The 22,222-nt window shown below is 38.5% G+C and overlaps 1 protein-coding gene across 2 annotated transcripts in view; it reads right to left on the bottom strand.

Annotated features, from left to right (window-relative positions):
• Positions 1-665: 665 nt before the first annotated feature.
• Positions 666-22,222, bottom strand: part of KAZALD1 (Kazal type serine peptidase inhibitor domain 1) — a 524,245-nt gene continuing 502,688 nt past the window's right edge. For both annotated transcript variants that reach the window (XM_044056493.1, XM_044056494.1), the window contains exon 5: positions 666-1,651. In XM_044056493.1, coding sequence (XP_043912428.1) covers positions 1,566-1,651 — 86 coding nt within the window. In that variant the 3' untranslated portion in view covers positions 666-1,565. The remainder of the gene's footprint in view (positions 1,652-22,222) is intronic.

The following is a 22,222-nucleotide window of genomic DNA, read 5'->3' as shown; positions in this document are numbered from 1 at the left end:
TTGAAAGGTAACATGCACTCTACTAACCCAGTTTACCTACTGAGTTTATAGAAAGGAATACTTTATTCACATTTGCACCATAGCTAACATCTGTAACTGATTTTACATATTTCTGTGTATCTGTGTGTTCATTAAATTGAACTGTGACTGTAGAAATTTGGCTTATTTTGTCCAAGATAACAAATAAAATGGAAATTAAAAGCAGTGTCATACAGTCGTACTTGTACCTGCTTCTGTATTACTCCTGTAATAGATGTTAATTCTTGAAACTTGCCACACTGGTATACAAGCTGCATAGCTACAAAACATAAGCCGACTGACTGACCATAAGACTCTACCTCCATGGAAATTTAAGACATCTTTATAGCACTCATAACATTTGACTACTTTTTCAGCACCCTAAATGCTTTGCAAGCTCTGTAATCCTACTACTGTGATCCTTAACTATATGGACATTCAAGGCAGTGCTGACAGAAGTAATAGAGAAATATTTCTGCTTTGATGATTACCTAAAATTTTTCTTTTGATAGTAATTTAAAGTTTACCTCTGATTTTGAGATGTTATATGATGATATTGTAAATATTCTACATAAATAAGGCAAAGGATATAGCAAACATTAATTTTAGATGCTCTTATTAAGCAAAAAAGAAACAGGAGTCATTGATCACATCTGTAGATGATTGCCTTTATTAAGTCCACAACACTACACAATTTCTTCAATTCTAAATGTTTTCAGCACAAACACAGCTTTTAAATACTTTAACAAAGGACCCCTGCATAGTGTGGGGCAATACGTTATACACAGAGAAAGAACTGACCATTGGAATGAATTAGAGTGACAGAGATAGCCAATAGGAGATGATATGCAAAGAGAGTGGCTAACTTGGCACCAGAGAAAGAGGGAAACAATTCAGCCAATGGGGCAGGATCACCATGGTGTTTGGAGTAAAGCTGCAGAAATGACCAAAGGGGAGATGATATCAAAAAGGAAGTCTTGTAATAAAGACGAAAGCATTACTATTCTGGACTGAATAAATCATCTACCAATGCAATTTCTGACATCTGTCTCTTAAATGATTACTAAGAGCAGCTAAAACTAATGTTTGTCATAGTCTTTGCTTTTATTTGATAATTGTGTATAAATGCTATGTTAATCATGATATAACAAGAGAAGGCTGTAATTGTTAGCTCTTTTCTATTGTTACATAGACATGAGATTTAACTTTTTTTCTTGGTGCTATAGTAGGGCTTTAAAGTGTATTAAGGGGCTCACTGTTAAAAACTGGGAGATTGCTAAAAGCACATCATTTGTCTTACTATTTCTACAGCCCATCACCATGACTAAAACAATAGCGGACAAAGAATAGCAAAGTGAAAAATACAAACAGGTGAAACAAAACAGTGAATCATAACTACTGGCTCCTCTTCTCTTTGAACATCCAGCTGGCAGGAATACAACAAAGTCTGATTGCGCCTACTGCCAAGTCACTGGAGGATAGCACATGTATAGCTCTTTGGCCTCTACAGCATTTAGGCTGTACTGAATCTGACTTCAGCACTGCTTCTAGTAATCATCTTCAGTGTCCTCGTCTTCATCCATAGACAGCTGATGTGTTCCTGCTGGTGGTAGCTTTGTGTTTTTCAGCTGATCTGAGGAACAAAAGAATAAACATATAACAATTAAACAGAATTAAATGTAATGAGTATCTCCTGCACTTACCAGAAGTAATCCCTGAACTACACTGCACCGTCCATCCAGAAAATGTGTGTTAGTACTATAATTCCTAATATAAAGACCCCACATTACTGTAATTCCTAATATAAAGACCCCACATTACTGTAATTCCTAATATAAAGATCCCACATTCAAATACACGTGCAGCAGGACAAAAAAAAATCAGTGATCATTAGATGCTTAGAAAAATGCTCTGACAATACAGAAAGCAAGTGCACTTGACTATATAGTAGAAATGGTAACTTGTTTCCTTTCTACTTCTCAAAAGTTATGGGCACATTTCCTCAGATATCCGCAACCTAAAGCACTGTGTCAACAAATTAAAAGCTGAATCTCTTTTGATTAAAGCTGACTTCACATTCTAATATTTATGAAAACGATGACATTGTAAATCCTTTCACAACATATTTCTTTGCCTGCAGCCATAGAAATCAAGGACAAAGCGACTAAAAGTCAGAGGCATTTGTCCAAAACTGTGGACACCTAATGAGAATAAAATGCATTTATTCAGTGGTGTTTAGCTTCTCACATTTCACACAGATAGCAGAAAATGTAACTGTCACACTTTACACATATAGACAGTTTACAGTAGCCAATTTAACCACCATGTTTTTAGAATGAGGAAATAAACTGGAGTACCTAATGTTTGTTATAGTCTTTGCTTTTATTTGATAATTGTGTATAAATGCTATGTTAATCATGATATAACAAGAGAAGGCTATAATTGTTAGCCCTTTTCTATTGTTACATAGTCATGAGATTTAATGTTTTTTCTTTGTGCTATAGTAGGGCTTTAAAGTGTATTAAGGGGCTCACTGTGAAAAACTGGGAGATGGCTAAAAGCACATCATTGGTCTTACTATTTCTACAGCCCATCACCATGACTAAAACAATAGCAGACAAAGAATAGTAAAGTGAAAAATACAAAACTAAGCATGGATAGACAACCCGTTTTATATATACAGAATTATCAACAGCGCTTCTAAGATCAGACAGCTTTCTGGATATACCATGAAAATACACCAGCTGTGAGCTCAAAACACTTAATCAGTAACATTATAAAAAACACAGACCAAATGGCACATTCAAATCTTGTTTGAGTATATACTGCTCTTACTATACAGTCTTGAAAATAACCAAGTCACTCAGACCAAAATAGTTAGAAGCATCACATTTTAATCGCCATTTGATTCCTTTTCTCTGACATGTTTATCTATAATATGTAACCTAAAGAATTAAAAACAGCGGTTATTATCCTTTTCATCACTATGCTGTCAAGAGCATTAACTAGATTTTTATTTTTCATTTCATACTATGCTCTAAATTTTTGTTATGTATTATACATTGCATATTTCTAAAGCAGGAGTTACACTTAAACATAGCATGATAGACTATTACTTAGCTCTGGAAAAACTGCACAAATTTATTACGTGAAAAATAATTGCTAGTTTGACTCTTTGCAGCATACCTCTCAACCTCTCAATGAAAAAATCTGGACAAAGCCTAAAATAATGTGGGGACAAAGGCCCAAAAACAGAGGCATATTTTATACATTACTGGTATATACTTGGAAAGTTGCTAGAATAACAGGATTTGTGTTAGCATGTATTTTCTGAAGGATACGAAGTCTGAAAGTCAAATGTATGTCATTATTTAGTGACTTCAGGCTTCAGAGATTTACCAAAAAAAAAACACAAATTTTGTAAAGATACAGACCAAACATATGAGGCAAAAATCTGGACAGTTGGGAGGTATGAAAAGCACCAGATAAGATCACAGCTACAACAGTAGTAGGGATTGATTCTGTATCAGTAGTTCCACACTAGTGCACTTGCCCTTGGCGGTAGAAGATCACAAGTCTGCAATTTCTATTCCTGGCCCTCATAAAGATATTCATTTTTCAGTTGCTAACACTGCAGTGCAGCATTAGGAAACCTCATCTGTCTGAGTTGGTGATAGCTCAGGTGGATGCAAAAGACCCCATAACAATTATTAAAAAGAGTAGGGAAAGTTCCCCAGTACTCTGGCCAAATATTCCCTTTGTCTAAATATCACCTTGGGTCTCTCCTAAAAAGGGGCAGTCAGCCAAGTGGGACTAACCTGGTGAACAAACAAAGTACTTACACCAGTAAAGCAACTCCCAAGATGCAGGAAATAATTTAATAGTTAAAAATGAAAATAAAAATCCAGTTAAGTGCTTTCATTTTACAACATCTCATCATTAAGACTTAATTAAATCCCAGTCAACAAAGAATATATACATAAATAAAACATAGCTTTTCTTTCACTAAGTATAACTGCTAACTTTTGGGGATAAACTCTTGGCTAGGCTTGTAAGGGCCTCAGAGCCATTAGCCTAGTAACCTCCTATGAGCCTATAAAACTTATGTATTCTGTGTTCACCTTAGATCACTAGCTAAAAGAAAATAAGTCCAACTATAAATATACTCTCACTGTTGTTTGCAGTTTTATAATGTTTGGCCTTATAGATATTTAACACCTGCACAGTGCAAATGACCACAGCTAGTGGCAATATGCAAAGTGTGGAGGACTTAAATTTGTTGATATATTGATTGCTCAAGGATCAAACTAGTGTGGTATGTAGGACATGGGAATGCATGCTCATTAAAATGGAAATGAGGAAATTTCATAGAAATTATCTGATTCTACTAGGAAAGGCTGAAAAGAAAAACCCTGAGAATCAGAAAGTACAGTTGTGTACACTTACCATAAATGTAGATATTCAAGTGTATTCACTGTTGCAGTCATCACCTGTGGGTTATCCCTGCTGTGATAGCCCTCGGCCGGCCCGAATACCAGAGTCAATGTTTTCCTGCGTCAGCTGCTGTCACCTGTAGACTGACGTCAGGTCATCAGTGCTATAAAGCAAGGCAGCTGACACCACTACATCAGTTTTTCTTGCTGTAACCAATCAGAAGCCCTAGGAAATATGGCAAAGTGGTCCTGGTGATTAACAACCACCCCAGGAAGCTTAAGTCTCCTTAATGAAAGAGGATATAAGGGGCAAGGAGGGAGAGAAACCTGGACTGCAACAGTGAATTCACTCAGACATCTACATTTATGGTAAGTGTACACAACTGTACTATGTTCTTTGTGTTTCACAGTTGTAGTCATCACCTGTGGGAAGATTCCCAAAGCTGAGTAGAGGGGTGGCAGGATTAGTTAGAGATCTAGGCATGGGTAAGGAGGGCCTGCAGTACTGCAGAGGCAAACTCTGCACTAGCCTTAGAGAAAAGAGGAAGGTGGTAATGCTTTGTAAAGGTATGAACCGAGGTCCAGGTGGCAGCTTCCAAAATGTTCCCGGTGGGAACTCCTCTGAGGAATGCTGTAGAAGTGGAGGCTGTCCTAGTGGAATGGGTACAAATAGACTTAGGGGGAGGTTTCCCATGAAATCTGTAGCAGAAAGTGACACAGTGAGATATCTATTTAGAAATAGTCTGCTTGGAAATGGGCTTCCCCTCTGCCCCGAGAGCAAAACTTACTAGAAGTTGGTACATTTTTCTGAAGGGTTTAGTACGGTCCAGGTAGTATCCGAGCTGCCTGTGCACATCCAGGGAGTGCAGAATTCTTTCCCCCTTGTTTTGAAGGTTAGAGAAGAAGGTAGGCAGGTGAATGGCCTGGTTGAGAGTCACATTAGATATCACCTTGGGCTTAAAGGAGGGATTAGTCCTAAGGGAAACCCTGTCCGCATGAGAAATGATGAAAGGTTCAATGGCCATCAGTGCCTTGAAGTTCAGAAACCCTTCTGGCTGAGGTGATAGCTAGCAAAAAAAACAGTCTTCCAGGAGAGGAATTTCAGTTCTGCTGAAGCAGCAGGTTCAAAGGATGGTAAGGTTAGTTTTTCCAGAACGTAATTAATATCCCAGGCTGGCATGGGAGGCCTTCTGGGAGGTCTGATATTAGAAGCCCCTCTGAGGAATTGCTTAATCGAAGGGTGACAGAACAGGGGTTGGTCTGAATTAAACTGAGCTGAAATGGCTGAGGCATGGATTTTAATAAAAGAGAAGGAGAGGCCACTATTAAGCAATTCTGCTAGATAGTCCAGGATAAGAGGGACAGATGGTTGTGAGGAGCTGGCCCCTCTTGACTGGCACCAGGAGCATAATATTTTCCATTTCCCCTACATAAGATCACCTGGTGCTGGGCCTTCTGGCCTCTGTGATAATGTCCAGGACCTGCTTGCTTAGCAGGAGCCCTTCCCTTTCCTTGGGAGTATCAGCCATGCTGATAGCTTGAGAGTCTCCTAATTTGGGTGCAGCACCCCCCACCCTTCTTGAGTCAAGAGGTTTGGGATCTGGGGAAACTCCCTGTGAGGATGTGATGTCAGACTGTACAGCAAGGGGTACCAATGTTGTCTGGGCCAATTTGAAGCAATGAGGATGGCCTTGGACCCTTTCTCCCTGATCTTGATGAGTACTTTGGGAATAAGAGGCAGAGGGGGGAAAGCATACACAAAGAGGGAGTTCCAAGGGAAGGTCAAGGCAAGGGAAGGTGTTGGGCATCCCAAAGACCTTGGGTGCGCTTGCCTCCTAGGTGGGTGCCCCAAGTGATGTCTGAGGCATCGGTGGTGATGGTCTGACTAATGGGGCAGTGGATGAAGGGGAGGCCCTGGTTCCTGGCACAGGCCCCAGCCCACCAGAGCAACTCTGCCCTTATACAAGGGATCAGAGAGAGAGAGGTCTCTAGAGGCTATGAGTGTTGGCACCAAAGGTTCCTGGATACCACTTAAGTTTCCTCATGTGTAGCCTGGCTAGATGAATCAGAAGGATGCAAGAAGCTATGTATCCCAAGACTTGCAGGGACTTCCTTGCTGTGAGGTGACTTTTGGACACCAGCTGGGTAAAGTAGAGAGGCAGGGAACTCTGCTTTTCTGGGGTTAGGAAGGCCATTAGGGATGCTCTGTCCAGCAGAGCTCCCAGGAAAATTATCCTCCTGGAGGGAGACTGCTTTGATTTCTTCTCGTTGATGGTGAACCCCAAGGAATTTAGGCGGGTTTTGATGAAGTGTAGGTAAGCAAAAGCACCTCACTGAATTCAGGAGTACTGACGACCTGCTTAGTGGAAGAGTCATCGGAAGGCTTGGCCTTGTGAGGTCTGTCTCTATCTTTATCCCTATGCTTTTTCAGAGGCTCTGCTAATTGTTGACTGACTGATGCCATATGAGAAGATGGAGGATGAAAATAGCTGTCTACAAAAAGAGCTCGCATTAAAGAGGGCACAGAACCGGCAATGGGTGACGTCATGGTCTGGGCCTAAACAAATGACACAGTATGAATGGAAGTCTCATGTGGGATCTGCTTTCCACAGGCGAGACAATTGTTAACTTTTTTGGATCTCGGTTAGTGCAAGAAAAAGAGATCCCCAAAGGAGTACTTAACTTTATACGTTTTCAGCTGTAATCTGAACTCTGGTAGTGACCAACAAGCACACTTGCAAACTGCTTCTGATGCAGGCTCCATGGCAAGAAAGACTGATGTAATGGTGTCAGCTACCTTGCTTTATGGCACTGATGACTTGAAATCAGTCTTCAGGCGACAGCTGATGCAGAAAAACATTGGCTCTGGTATTTGGGCCGGCCGAGGGCTACCACAGCAGGGATAACTCACAGGTGATGACTGCAACAGTGAAACACGAAGAACATCTAGTACAAATTAAGGCACAAAACATAGAAGGGCAAAAAAGTTAAGTATAAGTGCTTTCTGTAGGGGTGCAAGCCTACTCTACTCCCTGAGTGAGGGGCAAGCTCCCACACCCCCCAAACTTCTACCACATCTATAGTATCACTGACATAAAGGGAAAATTTTCCCAAAATAAGTGAATCACTGTAGGTGCACACTTAGAAACTGATTTAGCAGGGATATCCTGTGGAAAGCATCCAATTCGCATAGTGTTATTGTGAATTATGCAACTAACCCTTGAAAATTTTCACCTCAGTCAAATGATCATGATGGTGCATGAAAAAAGTCAGAGACCATTTCTGGAATATATAAACGAGGAATGGTACACTGCTCTGCATATTCATTTTTTACACTAAGATTTTTGTTGCTTGTGAGACAAGGGATGTTTTCAGTAACAATTACAGCTCGACAACAACATCATATAAATGTGTGATTGTTTTTAAAATATGATTAACTAGCTCAATCATAATTGTGCATTTTATTACAAATCCAAGTAGTATCCTTTGCAAGACAAGCAAATGGTTCACCAAGTAGTGTTACAAAACACACTACAATCACAAAAATAGTCAAACATAAAAGAAGAAACTGATGAACCAACCCAGGGTAGGATAAACACATCAAATTTCAGTCCAATATAAGTCCAATACAAACAATAAAACGTTTCTACATTTGTATTGGACGTATATTGGACTGAACTTTGATGTGTTTATCCTGCCCTGGGCTGTTTCATCAGTTTCTTCTTTTATAATTGTGCATTTCATTACTATTTAATTTAGAATTTTCATATTTATTATTTTTAATTTTCATTTTAAGAGAATATCACTACATTTTCATGTTACTTATACACAATATATACTTTTGAATCTTCAGTACAGCTGCAGTCTGTATTATTTATTGTTTAGTTCTGTTTTCTAATATTAAGAAGTTATTAAAAAACTGGTTAAATAAGTGTTGCTTCTTACGTATGTGACTTGTTAGAAATTACGTGATCTTTGGAAGTGATACAATGCATCTGATTACCATTCTACAGTTAGTTTTGATGAAGTCCTTTGTAGGACAAAAGTGCTAAGCTAACCATTGTAGAATAAATTACTTTTAACTTCTCTGAACGTGACTTATTCTTGTTCAGGACTGTTGGATTCTGCATTTATATTTATTATGTAAATAACACTGGTAAGACTCATTGGTCTATGGTTCCCAGGGTTGATGAATGGGCCAGCCTAAAGTAGGGCCACCACAATGACTGCCCTCCAAACTGTGGACATGTGAACAGTGTAAATCTTTACTGTGTGACCCTATGCAAGTCACTTAACCAGACAGTGCTTTAGGGCAATTGCTCATTTGGGCTGGTCTCATTAAAAGTCTCCTGGACTACATATCTTATAACTGCCTATAATCGTATGAAGTGCTGAGGTTTCATTTCATATTTAATGAGAGACAACCTTGTATGTTTGCAGGACAAAAAGGGCAACTATTTTTTGTTTTAGGGAAAGCATGTAGGACCAGTGTAGAAGTAATTATGAAGCGTGGCAAGGACTTCAGGCTGGGAGAGGGGCAGGTGCTGTAGGGAAGAGTGGTAACAGACTGAAACTTCAAAGTTGTAACAGGATGCATCATTTGAAATCCATTCGGTGGAATTCTGGGTACTATGTCTGAGATTAATAATACTGTTAAAAAAAACCTCTTGATTATCTATAGATCACAGTTTCTTTGTAACAGCATATGATTACTGTCAGAAAAAGATAAAATGATCTGTTCAGACAAGCAGAGGTGTAGCTGGCTCAGTCAGCAACCTGTGCCAATTTTACAACCCAGCACCACACACCCTCCTCTCTTCTATCCTCTAGTAACCCAGTCAGAGTCCTAAAGTTACATTCATGTTTTTCTCAGCTAGTTCTTCCACTGACAACAAAACACACTTAAAAAATACTAACAACTCAATAGCTACATTGCAGTGATAGGTTTATTACAGTTAGATCCACATGCCCCAGCTGTTCCACTAAACAGCAAAAAAAAAAAAAAAAAAAAAAAAACTACTGTTCCTTCTGCTGTCAGTGTATGACATACCACCCCCTCCCACCTAGCCCAGATGTTGAGTGGCATTTCTGTACTGTGCCCCTGCCCCTCCTTCTGCACATTAAAAACAAATCAATTATTTTAAACTGTAGCAAACTGCTTTCTAGAAATGTAGCAAACAGTTGCTACAATGTATTCCTTGCATGCAATGAGTGCTATTGTACTCATGTATTATTTAAAAAAAACTTCTTGTATTAGACTGTAGCAAACAGTTAATACAGTTTAGACCACATACAGAGTGCTGCAGCCCTCAGGTTTGACTGCAAATGCAAGACCAGCTTTTTTAAAAGGTGATATTGCACTATATGATTGGGAATGATGGAGGGCCAATCGCGCCCACCCAACACTTTGCACTCGGGGCCATTGCCCCTCTCACCTGGCCATAGCTACACTTCTGGGCAAAAGATTTACTCAAAGTCTTCTTGTTGACATTACCAGACTAGTGGCAAATTCATTATAAACATTTCTAGAATTATATCTCATTCCTGCACAAAACACCTGAAATATATTATCAAGCCTTCATCAAACCACAGTACAAGTTGTGTCAACAAAATGCAGAATGACAAAACAATAAGAGCAGACTTCACTGCAAAGTGAAGCATTTTGATCCATTTTGTTTTGGCAAAAATCATCTATCACTATTAGGCTCCATGGCATACATGGATAAAGCCCTAACTATGAACCTGGTATCTGGATTTATGTAGTGGCCTGCATGTGATAGTAGATAGCCTTTCATCATGAGACTGAGAGACCAAAGCCAGCTCTTTCTTGGTAGGTATACCTCTCAACTGTCCCTGATTTTCAGGGACGTCCCTGATTTTGACTCAAATTTTTACTCTGCCCCTCTTAATCCCTCTAAAACTAGTGACTTTTGGAGGAAAGGTGGTGAATTATACGTAATGAATAACAACAATAATTAAGAGTTATAAACGACTTTTACTTCAGATAATCTGTATTAATTCACATGCTCTGATTCTGTCAATGTTTCAAGTTAATAGCACTAATATTTTAAAAGTGCCCCTGATTGTCCCTGAGTTTTTCTTGACTTGTCTCTGATTCAGTTGAAATTTGTCCCCACTTGTTTGAGAGATCTGTTGGTAGGGACTGAAGGATGAGGAGGCAGTTCAGTCTACTACAGTACTGATGACCTTGCAAGGATATGGTGTTACAGCTTGCAGCAGAAGTATAGCTGGGGTGTGTGAAGTGACAGCCACATTCACTGTAAGATGTCATGGGCAGGATCAGTTGTTGCCAACATGGAAATTTATTGCAGTATTGGCATTCGAAACTGAAGGCTGATACTGCAATTGAGATCAGGGCTGAAACTGTGGGTGGAATGGTAACCATAATGAACAACTTGTGCAAGATACTACTGACTGACAATCAGTAATTAATAATTAACAATCCTCCCTAAAAAGCCCTCCAGTCTACAGCTATTCAGTGCAAACAGACTCATTATACTAAATAAAATACCTTAAGCCTATACCTGGATAGTCATCCACTCTCTTGATATCATGGCTATAACCAAAATATAGTTAAAAAACACAAGCCAAAGACGAAGTACTCCTGCCCAATTAGAATAGAAAAAGATCGGACTGAAAAAAAAAGGAGACGGAATTACAATGTTATACAAAAATATCTTAGAACTTGTACTCTCTACCTATGAGAAATTACAACGTCCTTTTTGCATTGCTAAAACTTAACAACCCAAAGCTCTAGGCTTAATAGTAATGTACTTTCCCGAGGTAATAACTCTAATACCACAGAAGTGCTTTTCTCACGGGCCTCTTCTAATACCTCATACGAAGCTATACTTCTTGGAGACTTTAATATAGATTGACAAACAATGCAAAGCAACTTCATCAGTAAACTCTTCTTTAATAAGCAAGTGAACAGAGAGGTTGTTAGCTAGAAATACTGGAAATGAACTGCAGTGTTATAGTGAAACTTTTGTTTCTGCTGCCTGGTCTGCTTCATGGTTCAGCCCACTCCTTTCACCCTTGCTATGCTCAGGCTCACTCTGCTCCCCTACCATACCCCCATTTCCCACCCACCCCACTATGCCTACATTTAACTTTAGGTAGCCATAAACACAACCTCCACTGACCAATCACACAACGTCTTCATCTATTCCAATTCACCAAGCATATAACTATTTCCTCTACTCCAATTACAGTTCAATTTTCAGTTTAAATAGTCAATTCCATTCCTGCTAAAACTTATCTCTACAAAATTAAGCCCATTAACCCACAACAAGGTATCTACTAGCACCTTAGGATATAACAAAATAAGTATCCCTACTAAACTATATTCCAAAAATTCCCATTAATGATTAACCCATCATTATCTTTATACTGTACCAGAATAAGCACCCATCCTTAAACACCAGGCCCAGGTACCAATCTCTTCATAATCTCTCAAGCCCTCACAATTGCTTCTAGACTACATGAAATAATACTTTACAAATAGACATACCAAAGTCAACATGCTATCCTTATACTCTACAATTCTCATTATTCTTACAATAACTGCCCATTGCACTTCCTATCACATTTACCTAAACGTCCCAATCTCCATCTCCACTACCCCTTCCCACCCCCAGAACTTATTGTACCCAATCCTAGCCTGATATCACAACACTACAAGCATAGATCAGCCCTCATATGCTATTCTCTCTCTTAAAACTTCTCCACCCATTTCCCTAAAACACAATAAATTCATAACTAAATTCCTACATCTGATTACGCATATATAGCTTTGCAATATATCCTTAGTGGTGATATACACTGAAACATTGGACCCAATACCAATGTAGCCCATGTAAACTCCCAACCCATCATTCAACCACAAAGATTTTACAGCCTTCACAGAAAAGGAGCTGATCTACTATTATTTAACATAAACATCATAAGCATTCTTAACAAGGTAAAAGAATTACATACCACCATTGTGCTTTACTCACCAGACATTGCTTTAATAACAGAAATATTGCTAAAAACTAGACATTAGCAATAATGAAATTACACCTCCGGGTATAATATCCTTAGGTTAGAAAGGAAAAACAAAAGAGGAGGTGGCATAGCTATTTTATTCAGAGATAACCTCAATCTAGCATCCATTAATCAAGCCACCCCTGACTTTAATAATGCAGAAATAATGTTTACAAAATTAATAATTAACTCCAGAAAATACTTAAATATAGTTGGTGCCTACATCCCACCTGGTATCAACCTCTCCACTGTCGAACATATTCTCCAGTGGAGATCAAATTCCCTACACCAAGAAACAATCATTATGGGTGATTTCAACTTAGACTTGTAAACCTGTGACTCCCAAAGTCCAACTAATCACATCGATTTTCACATCTTCACCCAAATAATCCAATCTCCTAGTAGAATTGACAAAACATCTAAGAGGCAGTCCATCCTGGACTGGATCCCAACTAACAGACCCAGTCTTTCTCTACACACCAGTTGTCTCCCATATACCCTGAGTGTCTATCTCCAAACCTATTTGCTCAGACACCATGTAAATCCATTGACACTGAGCACTTACCAACAAATTTGAAATAAAAGAAACTTTACTCCCAAATAATTCATATTCACCCTTAAATGCTGTAATTGGTCACATCTCAAGTATCTCCCTCTGGAGTAAGCCATATATATTTTAATTCTACTTTCCTTTCTGGACAAACTTGATCCTTCGAGGACAATAAGAATAAAATCCAACTTTGCACCTTGGTTATCCAAGGAAACAAAATCATTACTAAATAAGGCTTGGGAAATGTGGCACACCAACAAAACCTTAGCAAATAAACAGGCCTATCTAGAATTAAGAAACAAAGCCAAAAAACAAATCAGACAAGACAAAATAAACCATCACTGTGCTAGCCAAACAAATCCTCAAAATAATCCACATCAATAAAAAAAAATCCTGCAACCAGAGCAAGCTAGAGCACTGTTCCCATCAACCAACAATACTAATGATAGCACTGAAATACAATTTAACAAATATTTCATAAAAAACATCTTAGACCTTACAAATAACAACTGCTCTACACATCCACCACCCCACTTAATATCAAATAAGGACAGCAATACATTTTCCTTCCAACCTGCCCTACAGAAATTATAAAAAAAATCAAGAAAAGCTTAAGCCAACAACCCTAGCAACAGATCAGTTACCTGCAGAGTATCTACACATCTCTGCTGAAGCCATCTCCTTTCCTGTCTCCATCATTATTAATTGATCCAACTCCAAACAAAAAGTGCCAAGAATTTGGAAAATAGCACATATTATCTCACTGCATAAAGGTGGAAACTCAACAGCAGTATCCAACTACCATCCTATAGCAATCGTGCCACCATTATCCAAAATCTTATAGAGATGCAGTCACTCTCATTTACTAAACTAGCTCTTAACTAACAATTTTCTATCTCAAACTCAGCATGGTTTCTGACCAAATCATAGCACTACTACTGCCCTGATGTCCTTCACTAATACCATTAATCAGCATAGAAATAAAGACAGACTTGCATCCTCTATCTTTCTCGACCTTTCCAAAGCTTTGGATACTGTCTCTCACAGGAAACTCATAACAGCTCCTTCAGAACTTAAACTCAGCTACTTTGCAATTGCTTGGTTACAGGATTATCTGGCTGGACAACAGCAAGCTGTCAAATGGCAACAAAATCTCTCAAAATCTCTCCCTTCTACAGACAGTAACTTTCGATCTTTCCAAAGCTTTGGATACTGTCTCTCACAGGAAACTCATAACAGCTCCTTCAGAACTTAAACTCAGCTACTTTGCAATTGCTTGGTTACAGGATTATATGGCTGGACAACAGCAAGCTGTCAAAATGGCAACAAAATCTCTCAAAATCTCTCCTTTCTACAGACAGTAACTTTGGGAGTTCCACAGGGTTCTATCCTGGGTCCTCTCCTCTTCACTCTATTAACAGTCTTCATACTTCTACCCTACATGCATCCCTTGTCAATTATGCAGATGCCTAAACTCTAACATGCGCTGCTCCCACACTCCAACAACTTCAGTTTATAACCCAGCAATCCTTCTCTGCAGTAGAATCTTAGCTAGCTAAGGCATAGCTCATTCTAACCCAATAAAACTAAGATCATGCTTTTTCAGCCCATAAGAGCCACTGAACCCCTTTCTTCAATATTTCATCAACAGATAATACAATTATCTCTCCAGTATCCCATACCAAACGTCTCAGTGTAATCACAGACAGCAACATGAAGTTCAACAGTGACATAGCCCAGTCAATTAAGAAAGTACACAAAAAAACTCTGTTAGCTATATACACACAATGTCTAACAGATAACACAAAAGCCACTATTGCTAGAACTGAGCTTGTCTCTACTCCTCTGCACATCCCCCATTCTCACAAACCAAATCAGATTTCAGTAAACTTGACACTTGCTACAATAAAATCGCAAAGTTTGCCACAGATTCTACTCGTAGATCTCGCCATTGCCTAGCACTAAAACAACTCTCTTGGTTAGAATTTCCCAATGTCCTAGCCTACAATCAACTGACCATGGACCATCAATTACTCTATCAACCATACAAAACTCCTGCCCTTCTTAATCTCCTCCAACCCTACTCTACTAATCATTTAACAAATCATTATTAAAGATATCTAAAGCCAACAACACAGCTGGAGAATCCCTCTTCTCTAACTACATAGCAAAACTCTAGAATTCTCTGCCCATAGATATTCAATCTACCCACAGCATTACTAAATTCAAAAATATTCTTAAAATACATTTAACTAATATATGGATATGCTCCTATATTAAACCTGGTTAAGAAATAATTATTGTTAACTACTGGTCATCCTGTGAATTTTAATATATAACTAATAAACAACTTATAAACTCCTGTACTTTTACTTAGTTTTCCAACCCAATCAAAGTCTGGCTACATTATTGCTAAGACAATGTATTGCAAAACTATGCATACTGTAAAAATGTTGTACTGTCAAGATGTAAAAATGTGAACTGTCTGTTCTATATCTTTGTACACACATAATCATTTATCAAGATGTAAAAATGTACTATCTGTCCTATATATTTGCACACCTATAATCATTTTATCCGTCTTCATGTATGCATCTGCTATCATTGCTATACCAGTCTATCACTGTGTACTTTCTTTGTATATTAATTGTGCCACTTTTCTCCCCGGGCCTCCACTGAAAAATGACAGCTTGTCCAGTTGAACTTCCCCAGTAAACAAATGTAAAATAAAAATAAATAAGTGCAACTTGGACAACTGGATGGGAAACAGGAAATTCATCCCTGGTTTGGCAGCTGTGTCTCTAATGGGCACACATAGCCTGTAAATTGTTCATCTCCCAGGCCCCTGCTTGTAAATGTTTCACCAACCAAGCCCCTGCTTACACTTATCAAGGGTACCAGAACTTGTCAGAGATTTGTGTTGCACAACTGGGCTTAAAAATGCTTTTTCAGTCACTGGCCTAGGAAGCACCTATGAACTTATGAGTTGTTGATTTGAGGGGTAAATATATTAAGTTATAGAAATAGACAGAGAAAATGGAGAGTTGATATTCAAGGTCTGAAGTAAGATGAATAATTGTTTGAGGTTGTATGGGGGGGGGTGGATCTTAGACAGGGAAGAGAAGGATTTCAGAAGATTAGGAAAGAGTGTGAGATCATGGGAGAAATTGTCAGCCTTGAGATGAGCATGAACATATCCAAGACTGATTTAGGTATTATTTGACCTCTATTTTGAAGCAGAGTAGTTTGTCTATCATTTTTAATTTTGTGGGTGGGCAGTGGTTGTGCAGTGAAGGAGTCTAAAACCATGCTGTGCTTCAGAGTGGAGATTACTTATGTTTTGGATTTGTATGAGCTAAGTGTGAATGCACTTTTTTAGCATTTTTGTAGTTGAGAGAGGATTGCCATAGGCCTGTAGTTATTGAGGTCTGTGTATGTACTACCTTTACATAGTCATCCTCTCCTTTCGGCTTATCCCGGTTAGGGGTCACCACAATGGATCACCGGTCTGCTCATGATTGGCAGTGGAGTTTTACAGTGTCGAATTGCTAGCCTGGCGCCAAACCTTCCACAGAAGACACACACATGCACACACTCACACGTAGGGCCAATTTAGTGTGTCCAATTCACCTACAGCATGTCTTTGGGATATAGGAGGAAATTGGAGCACCCGGAGGAAACCCATGCGACCACAGGGGAACATGCAGACTCCGCACAGAAGACACCCCAGCCGAGAATCGAACCGGAGAATCTCTGTCTGTGAGGCGGCAACCCTAACTGCTGCACCTCTGTGGCTGCCCTACTACCTTACATAGTAGTATGATGAATTTCTTCAAGATGGATGGGACATGATATTTGTATATAGATCTGTCTACTAGTATGGAGAAGCAATAACATTAGCAGCCATTTTTAAGCAGACAGAAGGGGGTTGGTCAGCAGCAAGGGTGGCTGACCCATGTCATACAATTTCAAGCTATATGTCCCTGCATACCTTAACCTAATAGCATTGCCCTCCAATGAACTCAAAACTATAGTCTTAGGCAACTTCAGCTACCTGACTATAAACTGGGAAACATACGCATCTCCCAATAGATTTCTGGACTTTGTCAAGGATGTTTGTGCCCCTAGTGGGTATATGGACTAGCTAGTCTGGACACACACTATAGGCATAAACATCCTTGACCTGATCCTCACAAACGTGGAGGAATTTTACACCCACCCATGCATAATGTCTTCACTTGTCAGGTCAGATCATACATTAAGATAAAACCTGTGACACAATCCAACCCCGAGAAGAATTATACCAGCTCTAATGTCCTGCTACAGAGTGATACTCTGGCAAATTTTCAAGCTCCCACAAATCATGTGAATTCCTCTGCCTATGTGGAATTATTCACAGAAAGACTATGCCATTGTGTAAAGCATTAAAGCAGCTGTACCCACATGGAACAAGCATAGAACTAAATCAAAGATCAAGCCACCTGGTAGAATTACATTTTTAATAAGCTAAAAAACAAAAGAAAGAAAATAATGGCCATGTCCAGAAAGGCCAATGCCCATCAAGGCAAGGAACACTTCATCACAATAAATAAGCAACTCGGTACTCTTATCAAGTGTATCAAAACCAAACTTCAGGTGAAGATAGCCTTATGGCAAAGGACACCACAAACCCCTCTTCAGCAAAGGTAATACACAGCTGTCTGATGAACTAATTGTAAACACAACCACCTATACAGAACTACAGCATATAGCAAAGTGCCTCACTGATAAATTTAGCTCTGTCTTCACCCTATCTCCCTCCCAGTAACCTCTCAGGAGATGGTCATGACCATAATTCCACTGGCTATCACTAACGATAAGGTGCTCAATGCACTCTCCTAGTAATAAAATACTGCATCTATGGTCCCTGATATTATTCTAGGATATGAAATATGACTTATCCATGCCTCTAAGATCACTTTAGCCTCCAAACTGTCTTCATGCTTAGTGAATGGAGGACTGCAACAGTTATTCCTGTGCACCAGATCAGCCCAACCACTGCCCCAGGTAACTACAAGCCCATAAGTCTGACTAGTTACATTTGCAAGGTCATGGAAAGAATTTATTATGGATATTACAAATAAAGACATAGAAACTCTTTAGACACCAGATCCAAAATGGTTTGGTTTCAATAAGGGCAGACTGTGCTTGCTCAACTTGGTGGACTCTTTCAAGAAAGTCACCAAAGCTATGGGTGAGGGGAAAATAGTGCACACTGCCTATCTTGAACTATTGAAAGCATTTGATGCCAGTCCTCATTCAGGCATTGTCTACAAACTTGGGAAACTAGGATTAAACCCCTACGTCACCTGTTGGACAGCCAACTGGCTCAAAGATAGGACACAGTAAGTCAGGATAAGGGACTCTTCTTACAAAATGGTCAGTCACGAGTGAAGATCCCCAGGTCTTGGTGCTGAGGCCATTCCTTTCTATAAATTTATAGAGTTTACTTTCAAGCTGTTTAAAAGTAGCAGAAAAATAGCCCACCTGTTCATTGTCATTCGTACAACCATTATCCAAAGCATCACTAGAAATATGAAGCAAGGGATTCTTGCTCACATGTAACACACGCAGAAACTGATTCCCATTTAATCCATCATGCTGCAGTTCATTACTAATGGTGTATCCAAGCTCTATATCAGCCCCCTTCATCATGTCCTGAGATCTCACACAAGCAAAATGAAACACTAAAAAGCAGATAGAGATGTATAGTACCTATAGACCTATTGTCTCAAGCCAGGGCTGGATCACAGAACCGCTGTCAATTTTTGTTGAAAAATCTTTATGCCCTATTCTTAATGACATGCTTACTATTCTTAGAGATACCAAAGTGGTTTTACATATGCATGGCAAAATGAACGTAATGACTTATCTGAATTTCTTCTTGTTACCCTGGATATCAATAATCCACAAAGCCACTCAGTTCGGCACACTGGTCTCAATAAAGGCCAAGATCACAATACGATGTATTGTATCATCCCTGCTCTAAAGAAAAGAGCATTAAAATAAAAAGTATTAATCACAATTTATATCATACATATCTGAGGTGTTAATTTTTGAGTATGTATATATATATATATATATATATATATATATATATATATATATATATATGCAATTATCCAATGAAGTTTTGAGTGGTTAACTGTTGAAACTATTTAAATGTGTGTAACCTGGGTTTTGGTATTCTGATGAAATTCCCTGGGTGGAATGAACGCTAAATCTTGTTGGATACCAAGTTGTCTTTAATACATTTTATTTGGGACATTTGTATTGTGACCTTGACCTTTATCGAGACCAGTGTGCCAAACTGAATGGTTTCATGGATTATTGGTATTTTGTTTTTACACTCGGTTTTATTCCACCTTTGTGGTTTATTATCCTGGATATCAACTCGTTATTTACAGTAATTCCCAATGATACTGGAGTTGAGAGTGTTAGGATGTTTCTTAGAAGGCTGAGTGGTATGAGCAACAATAGGGTGATGTTGATTTGCTCTTTACTGGAGTTGATACTAGAAAATAATGCTTTTATATTTCAGGATAATTTTATCTGCAAAATGTTGGTGCTGTGATGGGGATGGAATGTGCTAACTCCTATGCAAATGCCATCCTTGTCCAGTGGGAGTTTGAGTTTGTACACAATAATGATTTATACTTGGATAGCTTAGTTTTTATAGATGTTTTGTTGACGATGTATTTATTTTACGAAAAGGCACTACAGATATTTTAGATACGTTTTTAGAAAATTTGCACTTATTTGTTTTCTTCTGTTGATTTCCTAGATGTCACTATTAATAAGAGTGGACAAGGTTTTGAAAGTAAGATATTTAGGAAACAATGTAAAAGGAATAATATATTGCATAAATCGAGTATGCATCCAAGACATGTCTCTAGGAATATTGTTAAGGGACAGTTGTTGAGAGAGATGCATCTGCATAGTAATGATTTATTAGCTAAACAAGCTGTTGCTGCAGGTGAAAAATAACTAGTTACTAGAGGCTATTTATGTTTGATGTCAAAAGGATGAGTGAGTTTGTATTGTCACATATAGATACTTTTGCTAAACCCTATTTTGGTGACATGATGTCATCTCAGATGTTGGTTCTACTAGGCAATGTCAGGATAACTTATGATTAGTTTTTACTTATTCTAGTGGCACAATGACATATATAATATTATTAAGAAGGGATTAGTCAGACAGTAGACCTTAGACCACAGTTTGTGTTTAGGAATAACAGATCTCTTAACCACCAGCTATGCTACAAGAATTGTAAAACACTTACTAATGCTATTACTTCAGAATGTATAGGTACTTTTCCATGTATAGGCTGTTCAGCTTGTACATATGTATGGACTACCAGTTATATTGTTTGTCCTGTCACCAAATGTCGTATTGATTTTAATTTTTATGCAGACTGTAAAACTGAACATGTGATCTATTATGCTGAGTGCTCTCTCTGTCAAGCTTATTATGTTGGTAAAACAAATCATAGTTTCAAGAAGAGGATACTTGAACATGTTAATTATACTAGGAAATTTGATGAACGCAGTGCTTTAGCAAAACAAGTTATGGAAAAAGGTCCAGGATATAAGTTTAAGTTTATAATCTTAGAAGTTATGACTATTAATGCAAGGGGGGGACTTTAATTCTAGAACAGAATGTGTAGAGTTACACTGGATAATTCAGTTTAAAGCTGACACTTTTCCTGGTTTAAATGGCAAAGTGTCTTTGAAGCCCATATTAAGGACTAGGAAGCTGGCTCATTAGTTTTAATATTTTATTGATTATATAGTTTATATTTACATGGTTTTATGTTTTGTGAGCTGAAAGGATTTAAATTTTACTACTGAATTTTATAGTATTGTATGTTTAAGAGGGTGTGTTATTTTATGTGGATGCTGATTTAGTTAATGCTTTCTGACATCAGTGTTTGACTGTTTAAATAGTTTTTTGGGACTTTTTATCAGTGGTCTGATGAAGCTACAGTTGTAGTGAAACCGCTTACCTCATTAAACTTTATTTTTTGCATCCCTTCGTGTGGTGGTTGGATTGTTGGATTGTTTATATTCTCTACATTGGATTTTACATGTCCAACCTTTACCTGTGAGCTCTATATGTTTTTTACTGAGAGGCAAACTATGCCTGACTTACAAAGCAGCATCTGAACCACTACTAATGGATTTGTTTCACATCCACAAGTCTAAGAGCATTAAAATATCCAAGCAAAGGATGTAAATCTGGTTTGCAATATAAGTACAACATATTCGAAAGACAGATGTCTCTCAGTAATTACCTACACTCTGGAAGAGGCTTCCCATCCATGTGAAGCAGACTTCATCCCTGACCTTTTTCAAAGACAACCATGAATAATGGACAGAAAATCAGAAATTTACCACTGGACTGCCATTGATGCCTCTATAGGTCAGAGGTGGCTTCTAATTGCTTTGCCTTCTTAACACAACTGTATGTGCTAGGATACTGTATCTTGCCATTTACAAACAGGAAAATATTGCTAGGCTTAAAAAGGACTGCCAGGGCCATTAACCTAGTACTCACCTGTGATTCTATGAATGTATGGCAATTCTGAATGTCAGTCAATTAAGCACTGAATTTTAGTCATGAAGTGATTCCACTTTACATCTAGCTTATTACATTTCTTTATAAACAACACATTCCCCTTCTATGCCATGTTTAGGGTACGATCCATTATTCCGCATCTGTATATTACCTTTTGTGCAGATTGTCCTACAACTTCTCTTTCACTGTGTGAACCACAGGAACTACTTTCCTCTGCTTATGTCACATATCCTCTTCATTCTGCTCCTCACACCACTGCTCTTCTCACTGTGATCCCTATACTTGTTAACCTCTCTTTTTGTTCTTTGCCTTTTATATCAAATTTTCCATTCCTCCATCTCATGTCTTCATTCCTTACTTCCTGTTTATCTTCTCCTCACATTTCCACTTTTCTCCATGTCGCTGCCCTCTTCTTATTTCCAGTCCTTTCTTCTTGGGCTTCTAATGTACCTTTCCTCCTGCTTTCTCATCTCTTTTCCTGTCCTCTCCAACTGTCTCATGTACTCTGCGTTACACTTACTATGGTTAGTTTGCATGTTCTGCTGCTCTGATC

The sequence above is a fragment of the Protopterus annectens genome, chromosome 14.part0, assembly GCF_019279795.1.
Source record: "Protopterus annectens isolate FY-2018-M chromosome 14.part0, PAN1.0, whole genome shotgun sequence".
NCBI classification, from domain to species: Eukaryota; Metazoa; Chordata; order Ceratodontiformes; family Protopteridae; genus Protopterus; species Protopterus annectens.
The sequence above is the reverse complement of the archived record's forward strand: the minus strand, read 5'-3'. Positions and strand labels throughout refer to the sequence as shown.